Source organism: Branchiostoma floridae, chromosome 2 (genome assembly GCF_000003815.2).
Source record: "Branchiostoma floridae strain S238N-H82 chromosome 2, Bfl_VNyyK, whole genome shotgun sequence".
NCBI classification, from domain to species: Eukaryota; Metazoa; Chordata; class Leptocardii; order Amphioxiformes; family Branchiostomatidae; genus Branchiostoma; species Branchiostoma floridae.
Window position 1 is genome coordinate 21,925,386 of NC_049980.1, and position 25,920 is coordinate 21,951,305.

Here is a 25,920-nt window from a genome sequence, read left to right on the forward strand (position 1 = left end):
CTCCACAAAAGCTTCTAACTTAAGATATATTGTGTCATATTAATATGTTGATTATATATCAATCAGGTATTCCTATCTGTTTTAATGGATTGTTAAAGTTACATAACAGTTTTAATCAGTTGGAACATAACAGTCTTTCTGTACAGCTGTGTACCTGTGTAATACTCACAGAAGCAAATGTTGGAAAAATCTTAACCATCAGAACACAAATCAAAAACTATGTAACCAGTGGAAAGCAAGCAGTGTGAAAGGTCCAGTTGGTTGTCTGGAGGCTAAACTGTGATTGAAATGAAAGTGATCCTGAACCTCAGTGTCACTGAACAGTTTCACTGTGACAGAGAAGACAGACGATATGGGCAGTATATAAAGGTTAATTTTACCAGTAAATTCCTCTAGCTCTTTTAAAGAAACACAGTGGACTGTGGCTTAACCTGGCTGCTGTCCTGGCATAAGGACTGATGCATGTCTGATGAGAGACAAGTAGCTGGGATTCAAACTTACCAACTCTTGATCCAGAGGCAGAGTCACTTTAAATACTTCTGGACTATGTATGCAACACGTATGCACTGTTCTTTGCCTTCCCAATATTGAAGTTATGGAATTTGCACATTTATTGTTCAAATGAGGTCCTTATTTGAATGGTTGATGCATGTATTTGGTAATACTAGCCCTAGCGTTAACATTATGTCAGATCATGAATGTTTCGTGACTTACGTCCATGATCAGATGTGAAATTTTAAAAATAAACACACTGGAATTATAATGATAACAGTAACTCATCTCAGTCAAAGCTACCTATGTGTCCCAAATCATGAAAATCCAAAATGCTTTATTTATCAAGTTACCCTTCCAAAGTTCCCAACAAAAGCAGCCCTGTCACTTGACAGAAAAATCAAGACCATTGCACATCCAGAACACAAGATGTAAAAGTCTGAAATTACTAAGGTAACTTATTATAAAGTTGCTTCGATCTTGACTTTCTTTCCTCGACACCTACGACAAATTTTTACAACTTTTTTTTTTTTTTGGACAGCGGAACAATGTCAACTCGACGACTTAGCTGCCAACAAGAACATCAGGCATTCACGGTGGCGACCTCGTGCGGACTTTAAATGTACTGCAGCCTCCTTGGTATTGTCAGCAAACGTGTGGAGTCGCATGGAGAAGGTGTGGCAGTTTGTAAAGATTTCCCGCGACGGTTCTCGCTAGCCGGTATGTAAAGTGTTATGCCGCGAGAGAGGAGACCACCCAAGCGCTACAGGCGTGAGTATGATTTGATTCAGCCCCTTGCAAATGTTTCGATTGCGGAAAATTGTGTGTGCGTGGGGGAGGGGGGCTTATTTTGCATATCCTGTTGCAGCATGTTCTTCTGTTTGTGTATGTTTTGAATATTTGTTGCTGTTGCCGCAAGTTGACGAGATAACTATGCACTTAACTTTTCATAGGTTGATGACCACAAATGGTGTTGAAAAATGTTGGTTTGTAAAGTTGCCAATATGATACCTGGTAAAGTATGCTTCCATCCCTGAGTAGCATCATCTGAAAGTGAGGGAGAGGCGGAGGACAGCAGCAGCAAGAGTTCCACGCCACTCAGCCAGCCCAGCAGCCAGCCTAGTGGTTCTCCCAAACGGACCAAACCAGGGGAGAAGAAGAAGAAGGCCATCCCGGGACCTGCGCCTGCACAACCTCAGGTCAGGCATGCATAGTTACCAAGGAGGTCAACTTGTACAGCACACTGTATTAATTATGATAGTTTGTATACATAGCTCATATACTCATATGGCATTTCTTGCAAGTTTCTGTGTGTTGCTGAACTGGTTGCTGTGTTTATTGTGACATCATTTCCAGACAATCAACTTAAATCTCTACCTCCGGGCAGCAGGAATCTCATGCTGGGAAATCTGATTTTTTTTTAATGGTGCCGCGTCCAAATTTTGTTCAACATATTCTAACTTGAAAACGTTCTCTGTTTGGTGCAAGTAATAAGTGAATCATACAATATTGATAGTGTCTGTTACTAGTTGTTGTTAATTATTTGGCATTTATCATGTAGGGTATTTCAAAATCATGACCCCTTCATTTTAATTTTCCTTAATTTGCAAAAATAGGATAGCAGTATTTGTCATGAGAAGCTATCTCACGACTTCATCCCAATGACCTGGTTTGTTTTTGATTGCAGGAGGCGTCACCAGTTTCAAACCCACCACCGGCTTCAGAAGCTACTCCCTCTCCTGAGTTGTACAGTGTACCACCCCCCACCCTCATGGCACAGGACATTAAAGTCCAGAATCCTTTTGATGAGTTTGAGCAGCAGCATCCCCCTCCCCCTGCCCCCAACCCACACACCCTGAAGACCTTGAACCCGCCTGTTTCCAGAGACCCTAACAAGGTGAGATTGTTTGCAACACAACATTTTCTCCAAAGTATTAGAATTTCATTGTGCTGAAAACCTGTTTTGATGATTTTTCAACACCTTTGCACAGTATTAACTGAAAGATCACATTGCCACATTGATTTATGGGTACAAAGCTCATATACATCAAGGTTTACCAGTAACTAGTGGTTTATTTAATGATCTGACTAAGTAAACTCTCTATGTAACATCTAATAATATAATCATAATTCCACCAGGTCACATATGTCACTCAAAGAAATGCATCTAAAAGATATCTCCAATGCACCTTTCTCCAATGAAATGCACTCCTGTATATCCAATTAGCAGGAACCTCCTTTGCATACCCAGGGGTGCTGCACTGGAGATCTCTCACATACACTGTATTTCAAAGTGGTAGGTATATATAATCTAGGAGTGAATGTTACGAGTAATTGAGTTTACAACATATCCAAGTAACAGGTGTTTGTTGTTTCTCCGCAGATGGGCGGAGCCACCAATGGGTTTGTGTCAGGCCCTGCCTACCCCTGTGGGATCTGCAGGCAGGAAGTGAGCGACAATGACGAGGCCATCTTGTGCGAGGCTCACTGTAACCAGTGGTTCCACAGGGTGTGCACCGGGCTGACTGAAGCTGCCTACCACCTGCTAACAGCTGAACAGGCAGCAGAATGGGCATGTGATAACTGCCTGAGAACTCAGAACATACCACCAGTCCGATTAAAGGACCAGCCACTGTCCATGATGTGATCCTACCATAAGTTTATGTATCTGTCACCAGAAGTTTAAGAATCCTGATTTTAATCCTTTGAATCTTCAGTATTTTCAACAGATGGCTCTATGTTCTAGTATGGTCAAGCAAGGAGGTTATACGTATACATTGTTTTTTAGCCTCTTTGGGTCAAGAGTGTGAAGATTCATTTGGTATTTTGTAGAGAGATGATCACAAACTGGTCATTCCAGTAGAAGTTTAGTTCATTCATTTCTATCCATATCCAAACAAAAGAGTAGTATTGTAGAAATTATACCTAACCTCATACTTGACAATTAAAGAGCTTAGAAAAAGCCTGGTTTCATTAAGTTGTATTGTTGTACAAAATAGGCTTAAAAATAAAGTTAATACCGAAATGTTTGTTTTGTACATACATGTATTTTATTCAAGGTGCTGGTGCTCTCAATGGTAATAAAGTACAGCAGTTCTTGATTACAGTCAACAGTACTTACTAACTTAGTATAACGTTAATTCAATGAACAGAGCTGCAGAGATTTTTGTACAAAATAGTAGTATAACGTTACACCCACCTGATGTCATTGAACATCCAACCTTACATTACAGTTATACTTACAGCTCCTGATTCCAGTGTAAATGATGTTGCCTGGAGCCTGGAAATGCTACACAGCATCTGCTTTAATACCAAAACCATCATACTATGGCAACATATCCAGTTGCTTGAGTAACTGCTTTTTGGCATATCTTATTACCTGGATGCCTAACCTTCATTCTTGAGTCATGAAAACAAACAATAAGAACTTTGTCAAACCACTTTTCAACTTAATGAGTTACTTACTAGTAACGTTAGCTATCTTTTTCAAACTCATTAACACGGTCATCAGCTTTACATATGATGGTCCATGCCCAGCTTGTTGCAGTACACGACTGAACCGACAGAGGACGCCAATGATGCATGAACTATATAATTTTACATCATAATATAACACATGTCAAAGCCAAAATGGAAGTCAGCCTGGCTTCATAATAAAAGTATCAAAGCTAAAATGACATGAGAAGACAGGTAACAGTCGGATATAACTGCGTTAAAAAATGTGACATTTTTATGAACTCGAATCTACACACAAATAGCGAGCTTGTATCACAAGAGTGTCACGAGATGATGACAGCGGCAAAACCTACGAAACGCGAAAAAAATTCCCCCTAGCTATGTTACGAGTTATCAACATATCTTCTAAAGGTTCTATAAAAATTGTGTCGTCATCAAATGTGTAAATTTTGTCAGCATCTATGTAACTTTCGGTATTTATCTATATTGCTCTTTATTTAAAAAATTTACTCGGTGGCGTTGAGATGCCGTCGGTCATTTCTGCAATGTGAACTTCCGGAAGCAAGTTTATTGTGTAGACTCACCAGTTTGACGACGTTACCGTCAGGTTTCTACCTTTTGCTGAAGACAGGCTTTTGGTTAGGTGATAGGACAGAATTTTTCAAACTGGTACGCCTTAATGAACGTACACAAGGGGCCCGCGCTTGACTGTTGAGAGGGACCGAAAGTAGAAGGTGGGAGGGGCGCAGTGGCCATGATGCGTGGACTTCGCTCACGTTGAGGCGGGAATCCTGTTGGGATAACGTTTTGAGAACTAGAATATCATCTGTTTGTCACTCTGAACCACTACAGTGATGACATGACACTGAATCTGTGACTATCGTCATGGGAGAGATAAGGAACTCACGTGAATATGGTAGCTTTAGGAGCTCAGTTTCTCAGAAGAAGGTAAGTAAACTTGATTTTTATTTGTCATAGACCATAACGTTAACATAAATTTTATAACCTTGTAACGTTATGTCGTTTTTATGTTACCTGATTTTACCTGACCGTTAGGCAGTACTGCTTAAATGACTTTCGATGATTTAACGTTTATTCATTTTTTCCTATTAGTGCTGAGCCAACTAGACTTTACACACAAAGCTTTAATTTTAAAGGTGTTTATTATACGAGGTCTATGGTCGATGACCCTTTCGTGCCACTGAGTCACAACATGTTTGCTTGTATTGATTGCAAATTTATCAGATCTTGCAAACAGAGAAATTACTGGCTTAAACTATTGAAAAAAATGTTGTAAATTATGACTCTTCTTGATTTCTAAGAATGCTGTAACTATTGAAAAAAAATGCTGCAAATTATGGCTCTTCTTGATTTCTAAGAATGCTTTAACTATTGAAAGAAAAATGTTGCAAATTATGGCTCTTCTTGATTTCTAAGAATGCTGTAACTATTGAAAAAAAAATGTTGCAAATTATGGCTCTTCTTGATTTCTAAGAAATATTGTCAACATTCTGCCATAATTCCCAATATAAAAATTCCCTACAGATAAAGAGATAAACCTAACTGAACTCCTAATGTCTTAGTGTTCCTTTGGGAGCTGATAAACTAAAACTGCAGACCATTGAAAAAAGATACAACAAAGACATGAGGAGGGTTAAATTATTGAAATGCTGACCCTACATCTGCTTTCCTCTATTTGCGCCTTTCCTCCTACTGCAGGTAGTCGTCGATGACGATGACAGCAAGGTGTGGACCATGTACGATGCTGGCCCACGGAATGTGAAGTGTCCGTTAGTCTGCCTACCGCCTGTCAGTGGTACTGCAGATGTCTTCTTCAGGCAGATCATGGCCCTATCGGGACTGGGCTACAGAGTCATAGCAGTAAGCACACACACCTACATTTCCCCTATGAATGTTGTTTTCTTAATCTTATCTGTTTCATTGGACTTTCCTGTTACAATTCCCTACATTATATTTTGTATCAGAAAGAGCAACAACATTGAGAGCCAAAGAGAAAGAAGGAAGTTCAGTACTCCTTGTTTCAGTGTCCTATAATCACATCTGCTAGCTTTTCACATTGTGGTCCAATCTTGTTGGCATGCATTAAGTCCTACCTGTTCTCTTCCAGCTACAATATCCCGTGTACTGGAGTCTACAGGAGTGGATAGATGGCTTCCGAAAACTGCTGGATCATCTACAGCTGGACAAGGTGCCCATGCCATATGCATAGAATTAGTTTTGGGGTCTTCAGTGGTTGTCATCCATAAAATTAAGTCGGTGCATGTGGCCTTAGCTTGTTAGCCATGAAAATATTTAATTCACTTATTGTAAGGAAAACTTATTATAATGAAATTAAGATATCAATGCCTAAAAATACGCTGCACATAAGATGAATTAAGAGATAACTATCTTACATGTACTGTTCACAGATTCATATATTTGGAGCATCGCTGGGTGGGTTCCTGGGGCAGAAGTTTGCAGAAGCCACATACAAGAGCCCACGGGTGCACTCCATGATATTGTGCAATGCCTTCAGTGACACCACTGTCTTTCAACAAACTACGACAGCACCAACGTAAGCACTGATAACAAAATACCCTCATGAATACCACTTCTGTCTTGAAGGTTGCAGTTCTTAAAAAAGACCATTTCAAATTTTACTAGAATAGCATTATAGTTTCCTTTGGACAATGCCGCATCAGTTTAATGTCTTGGGTGGGAAAAAACATAATTCATTGAAAAAATGACATACTGTGATAGACCCAAATACTACAAAATTCAACAAACCAAGCTGGTTATAATTTCAAATTGGTGTGGACTGATGAATAGTAATACAATCTGTCATGTACATTTGTATTTGACATTCTCTCATATAAAGTACTGTAATTCGCTTTGTCTTCTCGGTACCAAACTTTCACGGTCTGGGAAAATTTAACTAAATGTTCACTGTCGCGGCAAGTGCACATAAAAAAATCTGTGAATTATTTGTTATCAGTAATGATACGTTCAAGTTACAGTCGTCACCGTGAAAACTGTGAACATAACAGTACATTGAAAAAATCAGGAATTACAGTACTTGTGTTTACCAGGTTTTGGCTGATGCCTGCCTTCATGCTGAAGAAGATGGTGATGGGAAACTTTACACAGGGCATGACTGAACCTGCTATAGCAGACTCTGTGGATTTCCTGGTGGAATGTGTGAGTTATCTCAACATGGAATATAGAATAGGCTTTCATTCTGTACTGAGGTTGAAGCCTTTGTGATACGATGATGCTAAGTTTCAAAAGTGTTTTGAATGATACAAAGCTGAATGTGCATCTACCATGGTAATAAGATTCTCACTACAATGTCTGTACAATGTTACCAGTTGTAGCATCCAATGGCAAGTTTTGAATTTTTAAAAAAATTTTGTGCTACCGGTAATTATAAACTCCATATTCAGTTGTAATTGGGACCGTAGGGCTCAAAGTACTCTTTCTGTAGCATGTAATATGCAAGTTGAGTTTTAGTTGCAGTTTGAAGAAAAGGTTTTTCAAATACAAAAGCCTCAAATTTGTAGTTTTCAAAATAGGTTCTTGCTATCAAAAACAGTTTTTGATGCAAATTGTAATTGGGTATTTTGAGCCCTACAAGAATTGTGTCCACAGTTTACCATGTGCATGTGTGTGTGTTGTGTCCTTACAGCTAGAGGGTCTCCCCCAGTCAGAACTGGCCTCCAGACTCACCCTAAACTGTCAAGATTCCTACGTGGAGCCACAAAGGATCCAGAACATTGCCATTACAGTAGTAGATGTAAGTAGGATGGAGCCAGATCTTTATAAGCCCTTATAATTTCCTTTATATTAACTGCAGATGGATAGCCTCCCCCAGTCCGAGCTGGCTTCACGTCTCACCCTGAACTGTCAAAATGCCTCTGTTGATGGAGAGAAAATCAAGCAATTACCTGTCACAATCCTTGATGTGAGTGGCTGGGCTCTTTCCTTACTGCATGTCTCTTCAGGATTTTCTCTCAGCTTGTGATGTCACCTTGCTGCACATGTGGTGTCTCAGTCTATGGGAAGTGATGTCGGCCTAATTGATTTTCTTTTTCTGTGGTACTGAGTCTGGTAGGCAATTGTATTCTGCATTATGCTAATGTGTGGAAAATGCCTTCGATTTGTTTGTGTAACTATGGCATGGTCAAGAAAATTCAGGTCCTTATACTTAATGACAAAGACAATGCCATTCCCAATCATCCATTCTGTTTGCTTGCTTTTCAGATGAATATTTTTTGTATCCCTCTTATATTCTTTTAAGCTGTACAAAACATTGTCAGTTGCAATTTCAGCTGTACAGTTAATTGTCCTCTAGCATACTGTCTTCTGCTTAGTGAAGCTTGTGATCTGTTTACCTGTCTTGCTAGTCCTTTCTTAGTATAGACTATTTGTATGGTGCAAAACTTCAATCTTTGCAGTCTAATCTGTACTTACTCTTGCTTTATTTTCTCTTGGATACAGTGCAAGAGAAGGCACGTTGACAGTGTTTGTATTGAAACATTCTCTTATGGCAGTTTGTAAACTGTGTCACATATAATTTTGTCTCTTTGAGTTTCCAAGGAAGCTGGATACTCCTTCAATATGGCAATGATAGAAAGCCTAGTAGTAACAATGATTGCATAGGAGGTTTACATTGTGTAATATAATGAACCAGGAAAATGCTGTAACTAATTTGTTGTCCTAGGTATTTGATGAGAGTGCTTTGTCCACATCTGTGAAAGAAGAGCTCTACAAATGTTACCCCAATTCCAAAAGGGCGCATCTCAAGTCTGGTGGCAACTTCCCCTATGTAAGCAGAAGTGCTGAAGTCAATTTGTACATACAGGTATGATACCTTTCTCCTTTCATCAGTAAAAAATTTATGATTACAAGATATCTTAGGACAGTATGTGCAAGAGAAACTTTCTTGAATGCTGTAACACACATGGACCCCAAAATTGATCAAGTGCACACTGGATGATTGGAATGCTAAATGATAATACAAAACTAGTGTTCAGATGTGACTGGTTGTCAAGGAATAGGCCCACTGGGCTTATTATCAATAGTACTGTTGTCATGTCCATACATCCATCCATCAGTCCCGTAGCTCAGGAAGCCGTAGGGGCGGTAAGACTGTTCACAAGAGACTTCCACTTCTTGCGGAATCATTAATCCATGCTCGGCGGGGGCGGCCCCTTGGCCGCACTCCTTCTGTTTTTTCCAAAAGTGTGTCATGTACAAAAGTACATTTGCTGAATCATTGGAGTTAATATAATAAAAGCTCTCACAGATAAAGACACCACCTATTGGAATGATATGAATCACACATACAAGAGTAAACTGTACGTATGGCCTGGATCCTTCATGTTCGTTTTATTGTCCTTTTTATTAATTTCCAAATTCATTACTGAGCTCTTGTCCATTGTCCTTAGATACACCTTCGTGATTTCCATGGCACTCGCTTCTCAGCCATCGACCCGGATATGATCACGGACGCTGACAGGGAAGCCATCAAACAGAAGCTGGAGACAGATGGTGCAGAGGCAAACTCGGAGTAGTAAAGCTGCCATCCACAGTTTGCTACATGCAAACAAGCATGTTACTAAGTTTAATATAGAACACCCTGTAAACATTGTCCATAGAATACTTATAATCTTCAGATTATTCTTAATTACACGACTGTATCATAAGTTTCATGCTTCATTACTTTCATGATTTGAATAATTTTGTACTTAAATGTGTCACTATGCCACAGTGTGCAAGAACTGAGTTTTGATTAATTTCTTCTTGCAAAAACAACATTTCTATGCATTGGATTGCCTACTGCAGAGCAGTCCTGGCTCACAATGATTTGATAAGAAATTTTGGTGTAGCTCTACATATTTAAATATTAAAAAGTATCCTGTTAGTAATTGATTTAGGACAGTTCGATTTGCCAAATAGAGTGTCTTGACTCTTGACATTTCTAACCAAAGTGTTTGATAGAATGATGTACATGAGGCCTTTGGCTTAGTAGGCAGATGATAGGAAATTGTCCAAAGAAAGTAGTTTACAAACCCAATATGGGGTAAAGAAAGGAAAGATGAAATTTGGACTGTTTCAGTATACCGGTAATGAAGAATTGAAATTTGTTCAGTGAGACAAAAGGCAAATATTCAAAAGTTGTTATAAGACCAACGTGTAATGGGATATGTTAGTGACATAAGGAACAGGTGTTGGATGTGCCACATTGAAAGGAAATATCACCATATTTGAACTACAATTGAATTATGTAGCCATTATTTAAAGGTTCATAATCATGAAAATTTTGTTAATGATCTTCAAAATCTTTGATACTCAACAGTAGAACTGCCTTGATCATAGTGAGCCCACTTTTGCCTAAAGATACTCATCAGTGTTGAAATCTTTCTAGACAGGGGATCAACTTTATTGTGTCGGCATCCAATTTAAAAAGATCAGCTGAGCATAACACTTAACATTTTGTATTCATCCTCGTGGAAACAATATTTTGTGTCAATGTTGTTATGATCAGTACAATATATCTTCCAGAATCTTTTAAACAAAATTACAGCTGACAAATTCTGAACCAGATTAGGGTTCAGTGTCCCTGCAATTTAAGGAGTACATGGTTGTACCTTTGTCGATTGGTTGTTTTCACAGTAGGACTGACAACTAGGGCTGGGTATCGGTACAGCGTACCGGTACAAAACCGGTTTTTCTTGTTGGACCGGTCCAGAAAAATCGGACCTGAAAAAATTAGGTGGACCGGATGTTGGACCGATTAGAAAATTAACATATTATTCGATCAGATATTCACACGTTTTGGCACTTGCAGGTGGAAGAAAATAACAAGAGTGAAGTAGATAGAGTTTATAGTCATTTCTACCAAGTTTTACAGCCAAACGTACATGTGCAGTTAGCGTTGTAGGATTTTAAAACGCAAGTGTAAGTCTAATACTCCACCAAACAGATTTCTTTGTAGTGAAATGGACCATTAGTATGAGTCATACTGAATCAGGTCCAGGTTCAGGTCCGGACCTGGACCTGATCCTTTGGACCTGGACCTGAATTTTCTGTACCGGTACCCAGCCCTACTGACAACCAATCATTTGTAATGTTGTACCTTTAATGCAGTTTCATAACAGTAGAAAACATCAGCCAGTCATTATTGTAGCCAGCATCTTGTCCATCAGCAGGTAAGAGCATTGCCAACACATGTATACTAGTGTCCACTTTTAAACTGATTGGAATGTGATAACAATGAGACTTTATTTTTAGTTCATACTTGTACAAACCATACAGTTTGTAGATTCCACATTCCTCATCAGATGCCATTCTCTACAGAAAAGGATCTTTCTCTGTATGGAAGCTTTCAATAAAGTTAAGTTTTTCAGAGTGGTATGAACAGTTTCCCGTGTATGTTGAGTCTTACCGTTTATGCTCCTGTGAATGGCAAGGAATAAAGACACATTTCTTTTGTGTGTTCATGCAATTGAATTTAAGTAACAATCATTTGGATACTACTACTAGTAGTTGCTTTCGAGGAACTGGCGTGAATTGAATACGCATTTGTAGCTATAGCATTTGTAGTCAAGTTTGATTTTAATACACATGTACAGTACAGATATGATGCCAAGTACTGACAAGGCTGTTAAATGCATTGCCCGGCATTTGAAGATAAATACACATGCTATTGCTACGAGTCTTGTATTTTTTGTTTGTTTTAGTAAGTAGAATACCTGTGCATTACATGTAAAGATAACAACAAATACAGAAGAACTGTCTCCACATAGTATCATCGACATAGACATGTTTGTCACATCAGTACATAGCACTGGTACTTCTTACTTTTAGTTTCACACTGGAACAGTTGAGTTATCGTCCTTCACATATGATTTTATGATATAAACCTTTATTCCACTTATTGATGTATAAACAAATACCCATTGGAGATCTGAAGCTTCTAGCAGCATGCTTAGCTCTTAACTCATCACACTAGCTCATGCCAACGGTCCCTATGAATGTCATCATCACTCTCGTTTGTACACAGCATCTAAAGGTTTCCCCTTTGTCAACTTGTACCTTTTTATTTTCTGATAGTTCACATAGTTGCTCTTGGGTGAGACATTGGTTCTGTGGTGGAAATGGGCCAGGTTGTGTCTTCCTTTCAGCATGCGTCTGAGCAGCACCTCGATGCCTCCCCTGGTCTTCAGTCTGGTCTCGTAGCCGTAGACATTCCACCTCCTGGTGTTACTTGGCTGGTAGTTTCTCCCCATTGTCTTAGGGCAAGAGGGCTGTGTGAAACGTGGCAGGGCCCTGGACAGTCCTGATGTCAATAGTCTGGACCCCTGAACAATCAGGCTAGCCATAGCCATTTCTATAGTACAGTAGCTGCAGTACAGTAGGTGTGCCAGCAACTGGGAAAAGTTGCGAATGCAGCAAACTGTCCTGTAAAAGAGGACTAACTTTAAGACATGATCTTCAGTTTTTCAAGGAGCTTTTAATTGAGATGGTTATCCTTAGTCTTATACTAAGAAATTAAATTTGCAATGAGTGATGAATGAAATTTTATTTTTACTAACCTGCAGAATGGCAATTGCTAAGTAAACAAATTAATCAAATCATATTAGAGTAGATGCCAAGAAAAGGCAACCCTGAAGGAGTCTGGCTAGCTGCAAACACATTTTTGAAAACCTCTACTTTGCTCTACCTGATCTGTATCAACATGCCCCCCTCCCACAAACATGTGCACGTAGATTTAGAATGCATTTTAGAGGTTCCCCACACTTTCAATACGCTCTCAGCAAGTAAGACATGTACATTTGGAGTCAATATCCTGTTCAGTAACATTAGGAACTCGTTATAATTATTAGTACCAACAAGACGACCTACTCTGTTTATGACGGGACTGCAAAGCGCCGACCTCTCACGTCTTCTCGACCTTCCGTGCTGTCCTGTACGAACTCACGCGAGATTGAACAGGATTTCGCGAGACTAAAGATCGTTTCACTAATTACTTGTAGATAATATCCATCCTCGTGCTCTTAACTTCCTTTAATGTACGTTACTCATCAGTTTTAGACCTTATGACTACTGTAAAAGATTATAAAAAAAAGAAATATATACGTAATTCTATATTATCTAGGCTTAATTGAATTCTAAGTCGGGGTTAAATGGGGAACTATTTATCTTCGAGCGGATGGAGGTAATCCATGGCCCCGAAGGAGCTCGGCAGGTTAAAGGTTAACATTCCGGTATTTGTTGATGTGCTCTCAGCAACAGCCGGGAGAATGCAATGGTAGGTGGGTGTGTTGTACGTTGTGTTGCTAGCTTTCAACAACTTGTAGCGTGATCGTCATCTTCGTGTAGATGTTTTTGTAACGATCACAAACACTGTCAGTTCATTTGACTGATCAAATCAGCTGGTAACGTGAAGTTTGAGGTAGGTGATTTTGAGCTTTCTGTTCGAGGAGTTAATTTCAAGGTCTCAAATGTTATCTTTAAAGGGCAGTCTGCAGCTCAGATCAGTACTGTTCTATTATATTTGGCACTACGGTTACAAAATTTTTATCCCACTAAAATTAGACAGCGTATAGATCTAAAGGTTACAACGCTGTATCAGGAAGTATTAAACATTATCTTCTTTATTCACTTTTAAAATTTCATGCCGAAAATTGTGTTATTTATTTTCCCTAATTACATTTCTTTAATCAGGTATCTGTAAATGCCATCTTACCATTCTCTCATCTGAGATGCAATGATGACTAGTTATCATATGAACTGATGATGTTGCATAATAAAACATAACTGTATTTTCGTTTAATGTACAGCTCTGCAACTATTGCTCTGCACAACTGGTGACGTGTGAAACCATCATGTTTGAGGGAACCAGGCAAAAATCATTATGACGAGATAGCCACTGTTCCATACCACTCCCTGGCAGACAGTAATGTCTGGGGAGGACCTGCGCTCCACCGAGGTACACACCACACAACCTCACTCCGCACGGCCTCCATGGAGGAACAGGATCCGGCCGCTCCAGAAGAAAGAGCTTGTGGAGATCCGCCCCGGGCGCTGGCTGAAAATCCTGCACATTAAAGCAGCGGCAGGTGGCGGTGATCACAGGAGCTCAAACGTTGATGAAAGGCAGGATCAAAGTGTCGGCTGCCTGACTGTTAAAGGTGATAACACTGGCATGATAATACCCAGTAAAAAGGTTGATGTTGGAGTAAACACCACAGAGGCCTTCATCAGTCGGAAAGAGTCAGAAGTAAATACTGCTCCAGGCAAAACAGAGTTTGACACTTCTCATCCAGAAATACCTCCTCTAGCAAACACAGAAGACTCCATAGAAACTACAGACAAGAAAGGTGACTTAAGAGATATCTTCAAAGATAAAAAAATATTTGAAACACCTGTGAAAGATGATGATATGCTAAAAGACAACTTCTCTTCATCAAGCAATTTATGTACAGCTAGCCAATTGGAACAAGATGATCATGCATATGGTGACAAATCCATGAATTTAAGTCACTTGAACAAAGTAAATAATGATTCTGGAGGGTCCAGCCTTGTCATCTGCACAACAGAATCTTCCAAATCTCTTGCACTTCTCGCAGAAAGTAGCACTGACAAGCTAAATCCACCAGAAAAGAACCTGGACTTACCATGTAGCACTAAGAGTAAGACGCACAACATTAACCATAGTAACAGCAATGTCAATGACTCAGGGATTGTAAAGGACAAGTGTAAACTGGAGACTTTTTACGACAAAACTCGGAGTCATACCGCTCAAAACCACCAGCTGCACAATGGGAGAGACATGCCATGGTTATCTGAGGATGATGTTCCCCCTTCAGATACAGTTCTGTTTTTCCTGCACGGGGTGGGTGGATCTTATGAGGTGTGGATGGCTCAGATTGACTACTTTGCTGCTAAAGGCTATCAAATTGTTGCACCCGATTTGTTGGGACATGGACAAAGCTCTGCACCAGAGATGGGGTCTGCTTACCACTTCAGAGAGCATGCCAGAGACATGACAGCCATCTTTGAGCGCTACTGCGGGAAAAGGAATGTGGTGATTGGTCATTCATACGGGTAAGTATCAGAATAGCAATCTATCACCATGTGAATACCTGTATATAATTAATCTTTAATGGGAGGAGTGAATTGTTGTCATAGGAAACAATTGTCGTTAGTTGGTACACACAGCACCAAATATAAATGAACATTCTTCAACTATCCAAGATCTAAAAGGTAATCATGACATATAAGTAAACCATTTCCAAATAGGTCTAAAATGTTTTTCTCCACAGACACAGACATGTTGTAAAGTGCATTCTGCTTTTGTGTATAAATTGATTGACCAGCAGAAAGAATGAAAAGAAGAGGCAGATGTATCTGTTTCGTCATAAATTATGTAGGTCTGATTAGGTCAAATATAAATGCAGCAGGATAGTGAGACATCCAATTAATAATATTTGTCTTTTAGCCTTCATTGGACAAGTCATCACAATAAGGACAAATTGCATGACAGACTGCAGCTAAGGGTTTATCAATAAGATAGGCCAAAATCTATATTGCAGGGCGTGAAATCCTTTTTTTCTGCTACATTGTTCCTGCAATATTGCAAGTTGTCAGAAATTTTACCTGCAATCTGGAAAGAGTAGCATTCATGATATTTTGCATTGGCTAAAGCAATGTTCATCTTGTCAAACTGTATTCTTTAACAAGAATGACAAGATCTTTGCATAGCATTTAATGCCTAGAGATCTCTATGATACCTGAAAGAGATTGCCAGCTGTAGCTGCTACTAAGTTAAACCTAAGTCTAGTATGCTTTAGCTACTTGGCTAAGTTGGGATTCATATTAAACTTGACTCTGTTAGCCTGCAAGTGTAAATTGTAAGCTGCTTGCATTCTTAAATCTACCTGTACTGAACAATGTCTTTACTGCAAATTGTAGTCAGCAGATTGGTCTTTCAATCCCTGCTCTGCGATCAAGGTTACATTTATAAAGCCAATGTTGTATAGGCAGTACTCAAAGCTGATTACTTTGCGGAGGGCACTGAAGTGTATATTTGACTATTGTTGGCAATCAGATACTGTAACATGTACTCTAAAAGTAGTATGGTTTCTGTAATTGATTGGACTTAAATGCTGCCACATGGTTATAAACTCAGGTTCTAAACTGTCCATATTGCTATTTGACTATCTATTGTAGATGCCGAAATGAATTATATTAAATATTTAATGAAGATTATTCATTGTGTTCTTAAGATGAGATACAGTCATTGGAAAGAGCCTATAAATATGAAATTAGTAGGAGTTACATTTACATAACATAATTAACCTCTATTTGTAGTTACCATGAAAAACAAAAACTACACTTTTGTTTTTATACAGGCATAACATTATATTTAGGTCAGTTTTGCCTTGGCTAAGGCTAATCCAATTTCATATTTTGGTTCTCAATTTTTTGCAGGGAATTGGTGGTGCGACTTGTGTGACTAAAAAAATCAAAAATACTAATAAAGCATTAACCTACATGTATCAAAAACTACTAAGAAGCCACAATAACATTTCAAGCAAAGAATGTTCAACTATCCCCCAAAGGAAATCTGTTACAGTAAGAATTAGGATACACGTACTTGATATTTGACGACAAAACAAAATGCAGCAACTTTGTGAACCAGGAATTTGAATCAGCATGGCCTTACATTGCAGTTCTATTGCTGACACCCAGTAAATGAGACTAACCCCAGGACATTGGCCTTTCCCAGGTGCACATTCTGCACCCTGCTGGCCCACGAGCAGGGACTGAGGATGAGCAGACTGGTCATGGTGAGTGGGGGTGCACCGTCCCCCCTGGAACCACAGCCTTGTCACATCTTCTGCCTCCCTGTCTGTCTACTGGACTGTATCAGCCCCATGCTGGTCAAGTGTTTCCTCAGGTATGGTTTCATTCTTTGTTTCATGTGGCCATTCATACTTCTTGTAAGACCATGAAAAAATAGTATAATTTCTTTTCTACTTTTGTATTTGTTTTTACACTTCAAATGTCGCACCTTGAAAGCAGTTTTTTTCTCCTTTGTAACTCATTCTTAAGTTCCTGTCTCCAATGTGTTCTGTTTGTCTCAGAAATGTTCTTCCATGTGCTAGTGTTCATAGCTTTGTTCATTTGCACACCTTTCACACTTGGTACAATGACGATATTATCATAGCTTGTGCAAGGGAGGTCTGGAAAACATAACAAATGGTCCAGTTCCTACTCCTAGACAATGATCATAATCAGTAGGTTACATAATCATTGTGATGGTAAAAGTAATAAATAAGATTTCTAATGAATCAGATACTATAAGATAATTTAGTAAAGATAATTAGTAGTATTGATAAAAAGTGATATATGAGTCTTGTTTCCATATTTTCTTGTGTTGAGTGGTGTGAGTTTAGTCAGACAAAGGAATATGAAACTACAAATGTATGTAACGTTACTTATGTCTGAACATATACCAGTATGTCATACATATCTCTATTGTAGGAGGGCCTTCAGCACAAAAGGTCAGCTCTCTACTGTAGAAGACATGCACAAGTCATTCAATGTGCCTGCTCATGTGCTGAGGGGAACAATGGTGGGACAGGTATGACATATATAACATTTTATCCTACTCTTTATATCATAGTGAAAATGGCTTTCAAGACTCATGTTTGATGTGCATTCAGATGTACTGTAGTGTGAGCCCCAACATTGAAACAGCCTGGGGGTCGGAAAGGATACATGTATGAACCAAATAAATTCATACACTTCCCTCATAGCCATACATGTATTTACCTCAATGAAGATGTGGTCCTTTTGACGCTTGTGGCTCTGTGCTTAAAATCATAATATAAAAGCGAAAACGACGCGCTTCGGCGCGCTGTGGCGCGACGCAGTGTGGCACCTCCAGAGGTGACTTACGACGCTCCGCGGGGAGTCTGCGGCGCCGCCCAACCTCGTGTAAACGGATCCGTGTCGCAGGCAGCCCATTCTGCGGCGCTGTGTGCGCTCCAGGTATGCTCTCGCACACAAACTGTTCGTCCGACATGGCCTTTAGCTTCAATGATAGCAAGAAGCTGATAAAAGCTCCTTGATGATAGCAACGGCAGCAAAGAAGGCTGCCCTTTGAATGCCGTGGTACCTGTCCCTACGAGGTACAAGCTGTCTTCTGTACCATGCCCGGCGCTGCATGTACGCGCGAGTAGACAAGAAAATTATCATCTGTCAAAACAACAACAAAACTTGTTCTATGATCCCGCCATTTTAAAAACGCGCGCTGTCAAATGTCAAGGCGGGTCACCAGAGTTCATGGCAACACGACGCACTGTGGCACGCCGCAGGGGTGTGTGTAAAACGAAAACTGTCCTACGTCACTGTCCTAGGACAAATGACGTATGTCGTTCAAAGTGCCTCGTGTAAATTGGGCCTTACTTCTTGTAACAAATGACTTGACATTTAGTTGACAACAATGTAAATTGTTTCTCTACCAGGGTATGTACCATTGATAAGTTTATAATGAGCTCATTCCCACTATCTATGTAGGTGTGGCATGAGGGCGATGAGGATTATCATACGGAGATCGAGGTCCCCACCTTACTGATCCATGGGAGGCAGGACGGCTTGGTTCCCCTGCAGGATGAATACGGGATGGAAGAGGTCAGAGGTCTTGTTGTCTTTTTATCAACTTGCTGTGGTCCTAGGGACATGTACTTGTTTAATACCATTAAACAATACATACATCTATCATATCTGTTGCTTGTACAAAATTAGAGTGAACATTGTTTTGTTTGCTTATAATAAGAGACTTCAGAAGAATAATACATTTTTACAGTGTGAAGTTTTATTTAGAGTTTGAATCACAGTAACTGTTATTGTATACACAAGCCAACATGGCTGTAACAATTACCCATCTCAAGGACGTTATATAACGTCGTTGCCCATGATATGTATTGCAGGCCCTACCTTACTGTCATCTGGAGGTGATAGAAGATGTGAGTCACATGGTGATGATGGAATGTCCTGACAAGGTCAACCAACTCATCCATGACTTCATACTGCAGGACAGCGAGGAACTGTTCTCCCAGAAACATGTCCACAGGTCCCCCAGCAGAGCCTCCCAGAAACATGTCCACAGATCCCCCAGCAGAGCCTCCCTCAAGTCTACCAGTAAGGCCATCCCTGCTCATCTCCTCACAAGGTGAAGAGGACAATGCAAGACTCTCTCCAGGTCTAGATTTGTCCCTGTCTTCTCAGTTGTACCGATCAAAGTTGGCTGACAGTGTGTAACTTAACAGCAACAAAGCCATGAGATCCAAGACATATTTCCCCAGGAAATTTGGAACTTCTTCATTGGCAAAACTACATCCAGGGTTGGAAGGACTGGCGCTAAAGGGAGCTCTGTAACAACACATGGAAGCTTGTACCTACTCCATCCATAACTCATTAACTGTGCAGGAGGTCAATCCAAGTTTGCCTTTTAACAGCTGTGTGGTTCATATTATAACAAGACCATTATCAGGTGATCAGACTTGGCTGCCAGAATTTGTATACATCTTAACTCCAAGTTTTACTCTTGCCACCCTTGGCATTATTGCACAATGGCCTTGAAGTGACAATTCATTACAATGATGATTGATTGGCCTCCTTCGGTCAATGCAATACTGACCATCATAAAATCCTAATCGATATCAGCCCTACAGAATTGGCTGTGGCTAAACAGTCCTATACAAGAATTACAGTCTCTGCCACATAGGGCACATCTGTAAGCTGACTCGAGACTGTTGCAGAGTTTATTTCGCAGGATTCGCTGGTGTCTATATTGATAAAGTACTATGAATATAAATAGTATAAATATAGTATGAATGTCAGGGAGGGCAAAAATTAATGCAATTCCAAAGTGCAAATTTGGAGTTGAGTACTACTAGTACATAACATTGTAGTTATAAACTTAGTAAAGTAGTTGGTTAGTAAATAAGTCTGTTGATTGGCATGGTGGAAATTTCTAGCCAGTTAACTTTTTCAAAACTGTATTAAAATTCTTTGTTGCCGCTTCACTAGATTTGTGTTGCAAAGTACACAGTTCTCTATTTACATAATTTTTTTATTTATTTTCTTCACTTTCAGGCATTCCATACTAAACATTCTTTGTCCATGTTTTGAAAATAGGGCTAGGATGATAACAATTTTTTGTACTTCTAGTATTTCTGTATTTCTAGGAAAAGCTTTTTTGTTGCTTTAAGAAATTCAAAGTTTCAAACTTTTGGCATTTCAATATACTGCACTGAGTTTTAAAGACTTCTATGATATCAAAACTATTAATGTTAACACAGATGAGAATCATGACTCTGTAATTGTTCTCGAAAGCTCTGCAATTTCTATTCAAAATGTAATTAGTGTATATCTGAACATTTCTGCCAGTGTGTTACTTTTATTGTTGTCCCTTTTATTTATTGTTGAAGTGGCCTTTTGAAGGATGTTCTGTTTCCAGGTTTAGGCAATAGGGAAAGTACCTAAATGGTCATAGGAACTCTGTAGTGAACTGTGTAGACTCCATGTTTGTTGAAATATTATATTTTATGATATTGTGTTTCCATGTACACTGCACCAAGGAGGTTTATCTCTCTATATAACCTCCATGATTGCATTTTGTTTGAGTTTGTTGCTGTTAAATGTTGGTTGTTTGCTGTTAATTTGCCTTTCCTTGATGTATTATTTATTTGGAAGACAAAAATCTGAAGTGCACCTTTCCACTCCAATGTGTTCTATACACTAGTGATAAAGAGTGTAATTATATTGAATATTAAATTGAAAAATGAATATAATGCACCTGTAACCTTGGAAAAGAAAAACATTAGGAAAATATACAAATATTTTTAATGACACTGTTATGTGCAATAGGAGTATCATTAGACGTAAACAATACAAACTTAAACATGTACTTGGGCATTGTTGTTTTTCATCTTACCAGATCAAAGACACAATTTTTCTGGTTAATTCTGTCCACAGGAGTTTCCATGACTGCATGATCTTGATTCTTTTAAAGAATGTGTTTTCAACATTTTAAACATCTACATAGCCATCACCCTGGCCTCATTTTGTTTGCAGGCTTCCAAATTTGTTTATATTCCTCATGTAAATGAAACTACAAATTATTTTCAAGAAACCATAAGCCTAATCCACAGTCACTATGTCCTGGAATACAACTTGCCCTTCGATATCAAAGTCATATTGAACACTTCACCAAAAAGTGACCTAACTAAGACAAATTTGCAATGCCTAAGAACATGGTGGCTATTCAAATATACAATGTGAATTATGGACTAAAACTTAACACTAACTTTGATATTTATGTATAATATTAAGAGTTCACAATAAACTTGATCACACCTAGTAACATGTCTTTGTGTTGTTTTCATGCATCATTGTAGCCTTGCTCTGAATAATTCACTTACAGACGGTTGAACAGGTATGTATTGCAGTTATGCAAATGTATATATTTAGTGTTGCTATGCTACAATCCATTAATTTTGATATTATATATAATATCATTTTGAACTCAATAGTATAAAGAACTATTTTTCAGTGGTAGTATTAGTAGTAGCTAGCTATTGGCACTGCTTTAGAGGTAGTGACAATCAGCAGAGTCAAACATACATATTATTACATCATATTGTTACCCAAAGATTATAATAATAGCGTTATAGCTGTTATTCTCTATATACCTTCTGGCATAAGATGAGTAAAAATAAGGAGATCTGGCCATAGTAACTTATATAATAGGCAATACACAATAAAAGATTAGGAAACAACAAATAACTACTTGTACCATCCTTATTCATAGTGAGTAACCACTTACTTTAGGAAACTAACTTTTATTAGGAAACTTATGTTAGTCAAACATTACCAAAACGAGGTTATATGGCCTCCTTCGGTCAATATTGACCATGGTAAAATCCTAATTGATATCAGCCCTACAGCGTCGACTGTGGCTAAACAGTCCTATACGAGAATGGCAGTCTCTGCCACATAGGGCAGATCTGTAAGCTGACTCAGGTAAAAAAAAACAGGTAGCACCATAGTTAAAAAATCAAGGTTTCATATGCCGGTTCCATACGCGTGCCAAAGCAGCATATACTTACTTAGCAATGCAATAAACTTGGTTTAGCTTTACTATTCTCTTGGAATGGCACACAGATCAAAAGACACAGGGCTGTAGGTGATGATTCCCACTATCCCTACAGTAGATGGTTTAGCTGCTCCATCTGGCAGCTTGAAAGTGAAGTGCTGCAGCAGGTGGGTGAAGAACAGGAACAGCTCCATCTTGGCCAAATTCTCCCCCAGGCACATACGACGCCCTGTAGGCCAAAATAAGCCAAAAATGAGAGCAAAATATGGTTACTCACCAGTGGTTACTCACTGTACAAGGTACAAGTTAAAGTTCTGACTGCTGGCGTTATGCCATGCATACATGTCGAGCTGTGCAAGTACATCTAACCCTTATGGGACAGGAAACAACAGACAACAAACCAGAGTATCTGCATATGGAAGGCACTGCATGTTTTCTCCAGACTGCCTTGCTAACACAGATGCTACTAACAGCTCATCAGACCCCCTCCCCAGAAATGGTAGAGAGTGAACATTCAGTACAAATGATTCAAGTCCTATGAGGAAGTCAGTCTTACCTGTGGAGAAAGGAATGAATGTTGGATCCTTAACAAACTGCCCATTTTCACCGAGAAACCTTTGCGGCTTGAAGACCTCTGGCTCATGGTAGTGTACTGGGTCGTAGAAAACTGACCACAGAACAGGCCAAATCATGGTGCCTTCTGGGATGTCGTAACCGAAAAGGTTGGCATTCTTTGAAGTGGCATGAGGGAGTGACATTGGTGCAACAGGCTTTATGCGCATTACCTCCGTGATGACAGCCTCTGTGTAGGGCAGCTGACTGCGTTGTGTGATTGACAGGGCTGTGTCAGGTCCAACCACGCTGTCAATCTCCTCCTGTACCTTCTGCTGTACCTCAGGGTACAGCACCATGTACAGCAGGGCCCATGTCAGAGTGGTGGATGTGGTCTCGGACCCAGCAACAAACAGGTCTGAAATCACATAATTCAGCTGGTCCTCAGTGAAGTTCTCCCTGTCCCCTGCCTCATCTTCTTGACTCATCTCCAGCAGATAGCTGTCAATGAAGTCACGAATGTTAGAAGGGTCAAATGTGTTCTTGTGCTCTATCAGGTCTTCTCGGAGAGAACCTATTACCTCCTCTGCATTCTTTAGTACCTTGTCTACAGCCTTCCTGACTGCAGGGATGTGTCGTAATAAGGGGAAGAAGTTGGTCACTCCAGCCAAGTCCTGTTCTCCAAAGTTCTGATTGACTCTGTCCATCAAGTAGTTAAATTTAGGGTCACTGTAATCAAACCGTGCACCAAAAACGATGGAGCAGATGACATTGCTGACAGCATTTTGAAGAAGGGGCCTGACATTGAAGGGCGTGTTGGCTGTCTTTAGGATTTCTTCCTTCAGACCTTCAGCCTCCTCTAAGATCTTGCCTTCCAAGCTGCGTTTCCCAAATCCAAAATCACGCAGGCTCCTGAGGGTGAACTTGCGTTGCTGCTTCCACAATGAGCCATAAGGAAGGAACGCAATTCCTACAATATATGGGAAAAGAGCGTTTTGTACAATTCATAATGGACAATTGAAAAAAGTCTGAAAAGCTATAATTGCAACTTGCATTTTCATATCACTGAGTGCTATAACTACTGATCTTTATATTTGTGTGCTTGTATTAAGAAATTTACACTTGATTTTACCCTCTTTTCTGCTGTAAAGCTCAGAGTTTGGCTGTAAGATTGTAATACTACTTTGTGGGTATTCTTCATTCATGCTAGGTCCTGCCTGAATTATCTGTATGCTTCCAGAGAGTATACTGTAATGAAACTATCATCATTATCAACATCATCATAAAAACCAAGGTCATTTAACTTAAAGGTGCATGGCCAAATCAAAACATCATCATGTGATAAAAGCTTACCACTTTTCATTCCAGTCGTCTTGTCAAACAAATACATGGATGGTCGGCTTGAGAAGTCTTCTCCTTTCCTGACCAATGCTTCATGAATAGCCTCATAGCCACAGAGTACAACAACATCCTTTGGTCCCATTCTGATGCTGAACACATCTCCATACTTTTTCCTCATGGCCGTCAGCACTAGGTGTGGACTCTGTTGAGGAACAGGTAGATTAGCAATAAATTAGTGAAGTGGCTGTTCACTGACTGACCCTTACCATCTAAAATTTGTAGAAAAACTGAACAATTATGAGCAAAATGAATTTGGACATGTGTGATGCCAAGCTAAAAAAAAACTTTTTTAGACTACAGCTACATGCATACAACCAAAGTTTGTCCTTGAGCATAAAATTTAAGATATACCTTTATATAAATCTTTGGGCTCCAGAGTTGCTCTTTTTTTATCTGTATGCAATGCAGCCTAGACCGAGGTCTGCTAGCTGTTTCTGTCCTTGACCCCAAAAGGTTGAATGCTTACAGGGCAACTCATTATTTGTACTGCTGGTAATGATATTCATTATGGGAACCGAAATGGTTGACAAAGTCACCCCATGACTACTAATCCTTAACACTGACCTTGCCAAGTGTGGGGATGTGTCCCAAGACTGGCCAGCCCCAGGGCCCTGGGGGGAGGTTCTTCCCAGGCCTGAGGTACCAGAAGGTCAGTAGAAGGACAAACACAAGGACGAGGGCTGTCTGTACATCACAGTAGGTGAACAGCCTGGCAGCAAGGCTGTGGAGCACAGACATCTTGGTGTACAACTCTGTTGAGCTGAAAAAGATACGTAAGAAAGCCTGAGTAATGTTCATTTGTTAATGCAGCTCTCACTTTGCTGTAGAATGACAAAACTCAGTTCCCAAATGTCTAATGTTTCTGGACACTTGCAGGAATTTTCTGTGGCCAGCCTATGTAGATGAAATGTTACAGTGTATAATGGAAAAAGTGGTTTTTTAACAATTGCATCATGTAATCTTAAAATGTAACTGGCAAAAACATTTCAAAGTACAAAATAATGTATCTTCTGTGCCATCACAAGGAAATTGATGTACCATAAGAAAGAAAGTTGTTTACCAGTCAGCAAGTCTTGGATTCTCTCTATTCCTGGCCCACCCTGTTGTGTAACTGATCGTCTTAGCTTCTGGGCCACTGCACCTAACCTTTAGGAACAAACCACCTCACATACATAGGGGGAAAACAACTATTGTATGTGCACATTGATGCGCTACAGATTAGTCAAAGAAGTCATACTGGGTATGATCTATGTCTCAAATTCTATTAAATTAATATGGCATTGAATAAATTGATTAATTGAGACATGCTTTAGATTACTTGTTTGACACTTTCATTGGCACATATGCCCGGTCCTTGGTCACAAGCCAATTTTCAACAAAACCACCTACCCAGTATCATTAGTCTGCATTTGCCATTTTCACACTTATTGGAGCCATATTGGAATGCTAACCCAGATGGTGTACGAGTTAAATCGGCAAATTCTAAAAGTTTAATCTTTGACTGTATTTGTGTGTTTGACAATGAAGCTTAATTAAATATATTCTTCAATGTCTGTTTAATGTATGTTTGATGATAAAGCTTAATCATGGAATATAACTATTCTGAAATTTGTACGTTTGATAATAAATCTAACTGGGAATTCAAAGAAAGGAATACTGTGTCTGTAATGATATTAAATCTTTATTCATCAAAGGATCCCTATATACAAATTGATACACCATGTACATCTCAGAAGGTTTGGGTCTGAGAGATGCAGCTTTCAGACATTGACTGCTGTCCTTACTGCAAAACTGTTGAAAGCTCTTCCAACTTAAGGTCATACAAGGCAATGCTAGTAGGAAGT

At 39.4% G+C, this 25,920-nt stretch overlaps 3 protein-coding genes and 1 long non-coding RNA gene across 5 annotated transcripts; 2 read left to right on the forward strand and 2 right to left on the reverse strand.

Annotated features, from left to right (window-relative positions):
• Positions 1-1,077: 1,077 nt before the first annotated feature.
• On the forward strand, positions 1,078-3,598 carry LOC118409955 (pygopus homolog 2-like). Its single transcript, XM_035811371.1, has 4 exons — positions 1,078-1,263; positions 1,534-1,691; positions 2,180-2,389; positions 2,876-3,598. Exons 1-4 carry the CDS (start codon positions 1,227-1,229, stop codon positions 3,137-3,139), a joined length of 669 nt encoding a protein of 222 aa, XP_035667264.1. The 5' UTR covers positions 1,078-1,226; the 3' UTR covers positions 3,140-3,598.
• A 690-nt stretch (positions 3,599-4,288) lies between these two features.
• LOC118409073 lies at positions 4,289-21,384 on the forward strand. Its single transcript, XM_035809941.1, has 14 exons — positions 4,289-4,896; positions 5,668-5,829; positions 6,077-6,157; positions 6,378-6,523; positions 7,038-7,146; positions 7,634-7,741; positions 8,669-8,809; positions 9,396-9,520; positions 13,240-13,261; positions 13,907-15,060; positions 16,745-16,915; positions 17,503-17,602; positions 18,541-18,654; positions 18,954-21,384. Exons 1-14 carry the CDS (start codon positions 4,834-4,836, stop codon positions 19,197-19,199), a joined length of 2,742 nt encoding a protein of 913 aa, XP_035665834.1. The 5' UTR covers positions 4,289-4,833; the 3' UTR covers positions 19,200-21,384.
• Positions 11,536-12,988, reverse strand: LOC118409961. The gene is made up of 2 exons (XR_004830505.1): positions 12,856-12,988; positions 11,536-12,411 (listed from the first exon to the last, which is right to left on the reverse strand). It is a non-coding gene; the product is annotated as an uncharacterized LOC118409961 (long non-coding RNA).
• Positions 20,608-25,914, reverse strand: LOC118409930 (cytochrome P450 2U1-like). Of its 2 annotated transcripts, none has more exons than XM_035811328.1 (5): positions 25,137-25,914; positions 24,641-24,836; positions 24,029-24,218; positions 22,680-23,645; positions 20,608-22,352 (listed from the first exon to the last, which is right to left on the reverse strand). In XM_035811328.1, exons 2-5 carry the CDS (start codon positions 24,812-24,814, stop codon positions 22,168-22,170), a joined length of 1,515 nt encoding a protein of 504 aa, XP_035667221.1. In that variant the 5' UTR covers positions 24,815-24,836; positions 25,137-25,914; the 3' UTR covers positions 20,608-22,167. The 2 variants fall into 2 exon arrangements, with proteins under 2 accessions (XP_035667221.1, XP_035667222.1); XM_035811329.1 differs by having other exon boundaries at positions 25,115-25,914.
• Between the last annotated feature and the right edge of the window lie 6 nt (positions 25,915-25,920).

What these genes read in the sequence shown, in the direction of transcription:
- LOC118409955 (XM_035811371.1), top strand. Translation starts at nt 1,227, where the DNA reads ATGCCGCGAGAGAGGAGACCACCCAAGCGCTACAGGC. An exon ending in ACCACCCAAGCGCTACAGGC is followed by an intron (nt 1,264 to 1,533) that starts GTGAGTATGATT and finishes ATCCCTGAGTAG; the next exon opens with CATCATCTGAAAGTGAGGGA. An exon ending in TTTCCAGAGACCCTAACAAG is followed by an intron (nt 2,390 to 2,875) that starts GTGAGATTGTTT and finishes GTTTCTCCGCAG; the next exon opens with ATGGGCGGAGCCACCAATGG.
- LOC118409073 (XM_035809941.1), top strand. Translation starts at nt 4,834, where the DNA reads ATGGGAGAGATAAGGAACTCACGTGAATATGGTAGCTTTAGGAGCTCA. An exon ending in TGGGCTACAGAGTCATAGCA is followed by an intron (nt 5,830 to 6,076) that starts GTAAGCACACAC and finishes GTTCTCTTCCAG; the next exon opens with CTACAATATCCCGTGTACTG. An exon ending in AAGTCAATTTGTACATACAG is followed by an intron (nt 8,810 to 9,395) that starts GTATGATACCTT and finishes CATTGTCCTTAG; the next exon opens with ATACACCTTCGTGATTTCCA.
- LOC118409930 (XM_035811328.1), bottom strand. Translation starts at nt 24,814, where the DNA reads ATGTCTGTGCTCCACAGCCTTGCTGCCAGGCTGTTCACCTACTGTGAT. An exon ending in GACGACTGGAATGAAAAGTG is followed by an intron (nt 23,646 to 24,028) that starts GTAAGCTTTTAT and finishes CATATATTGTAG; the next exon opens with GAATTGCGTTCCTTCCTTAT. An exon ending in ATTCATTCCTTTCTCCACAG is followed by an intron (nt 22,353 to 22,679) that starts GTAAGACTGACT and finishes TTTGGCCTACAG; the next exon opens with GGCGTCGTATGTGCCTGGGG.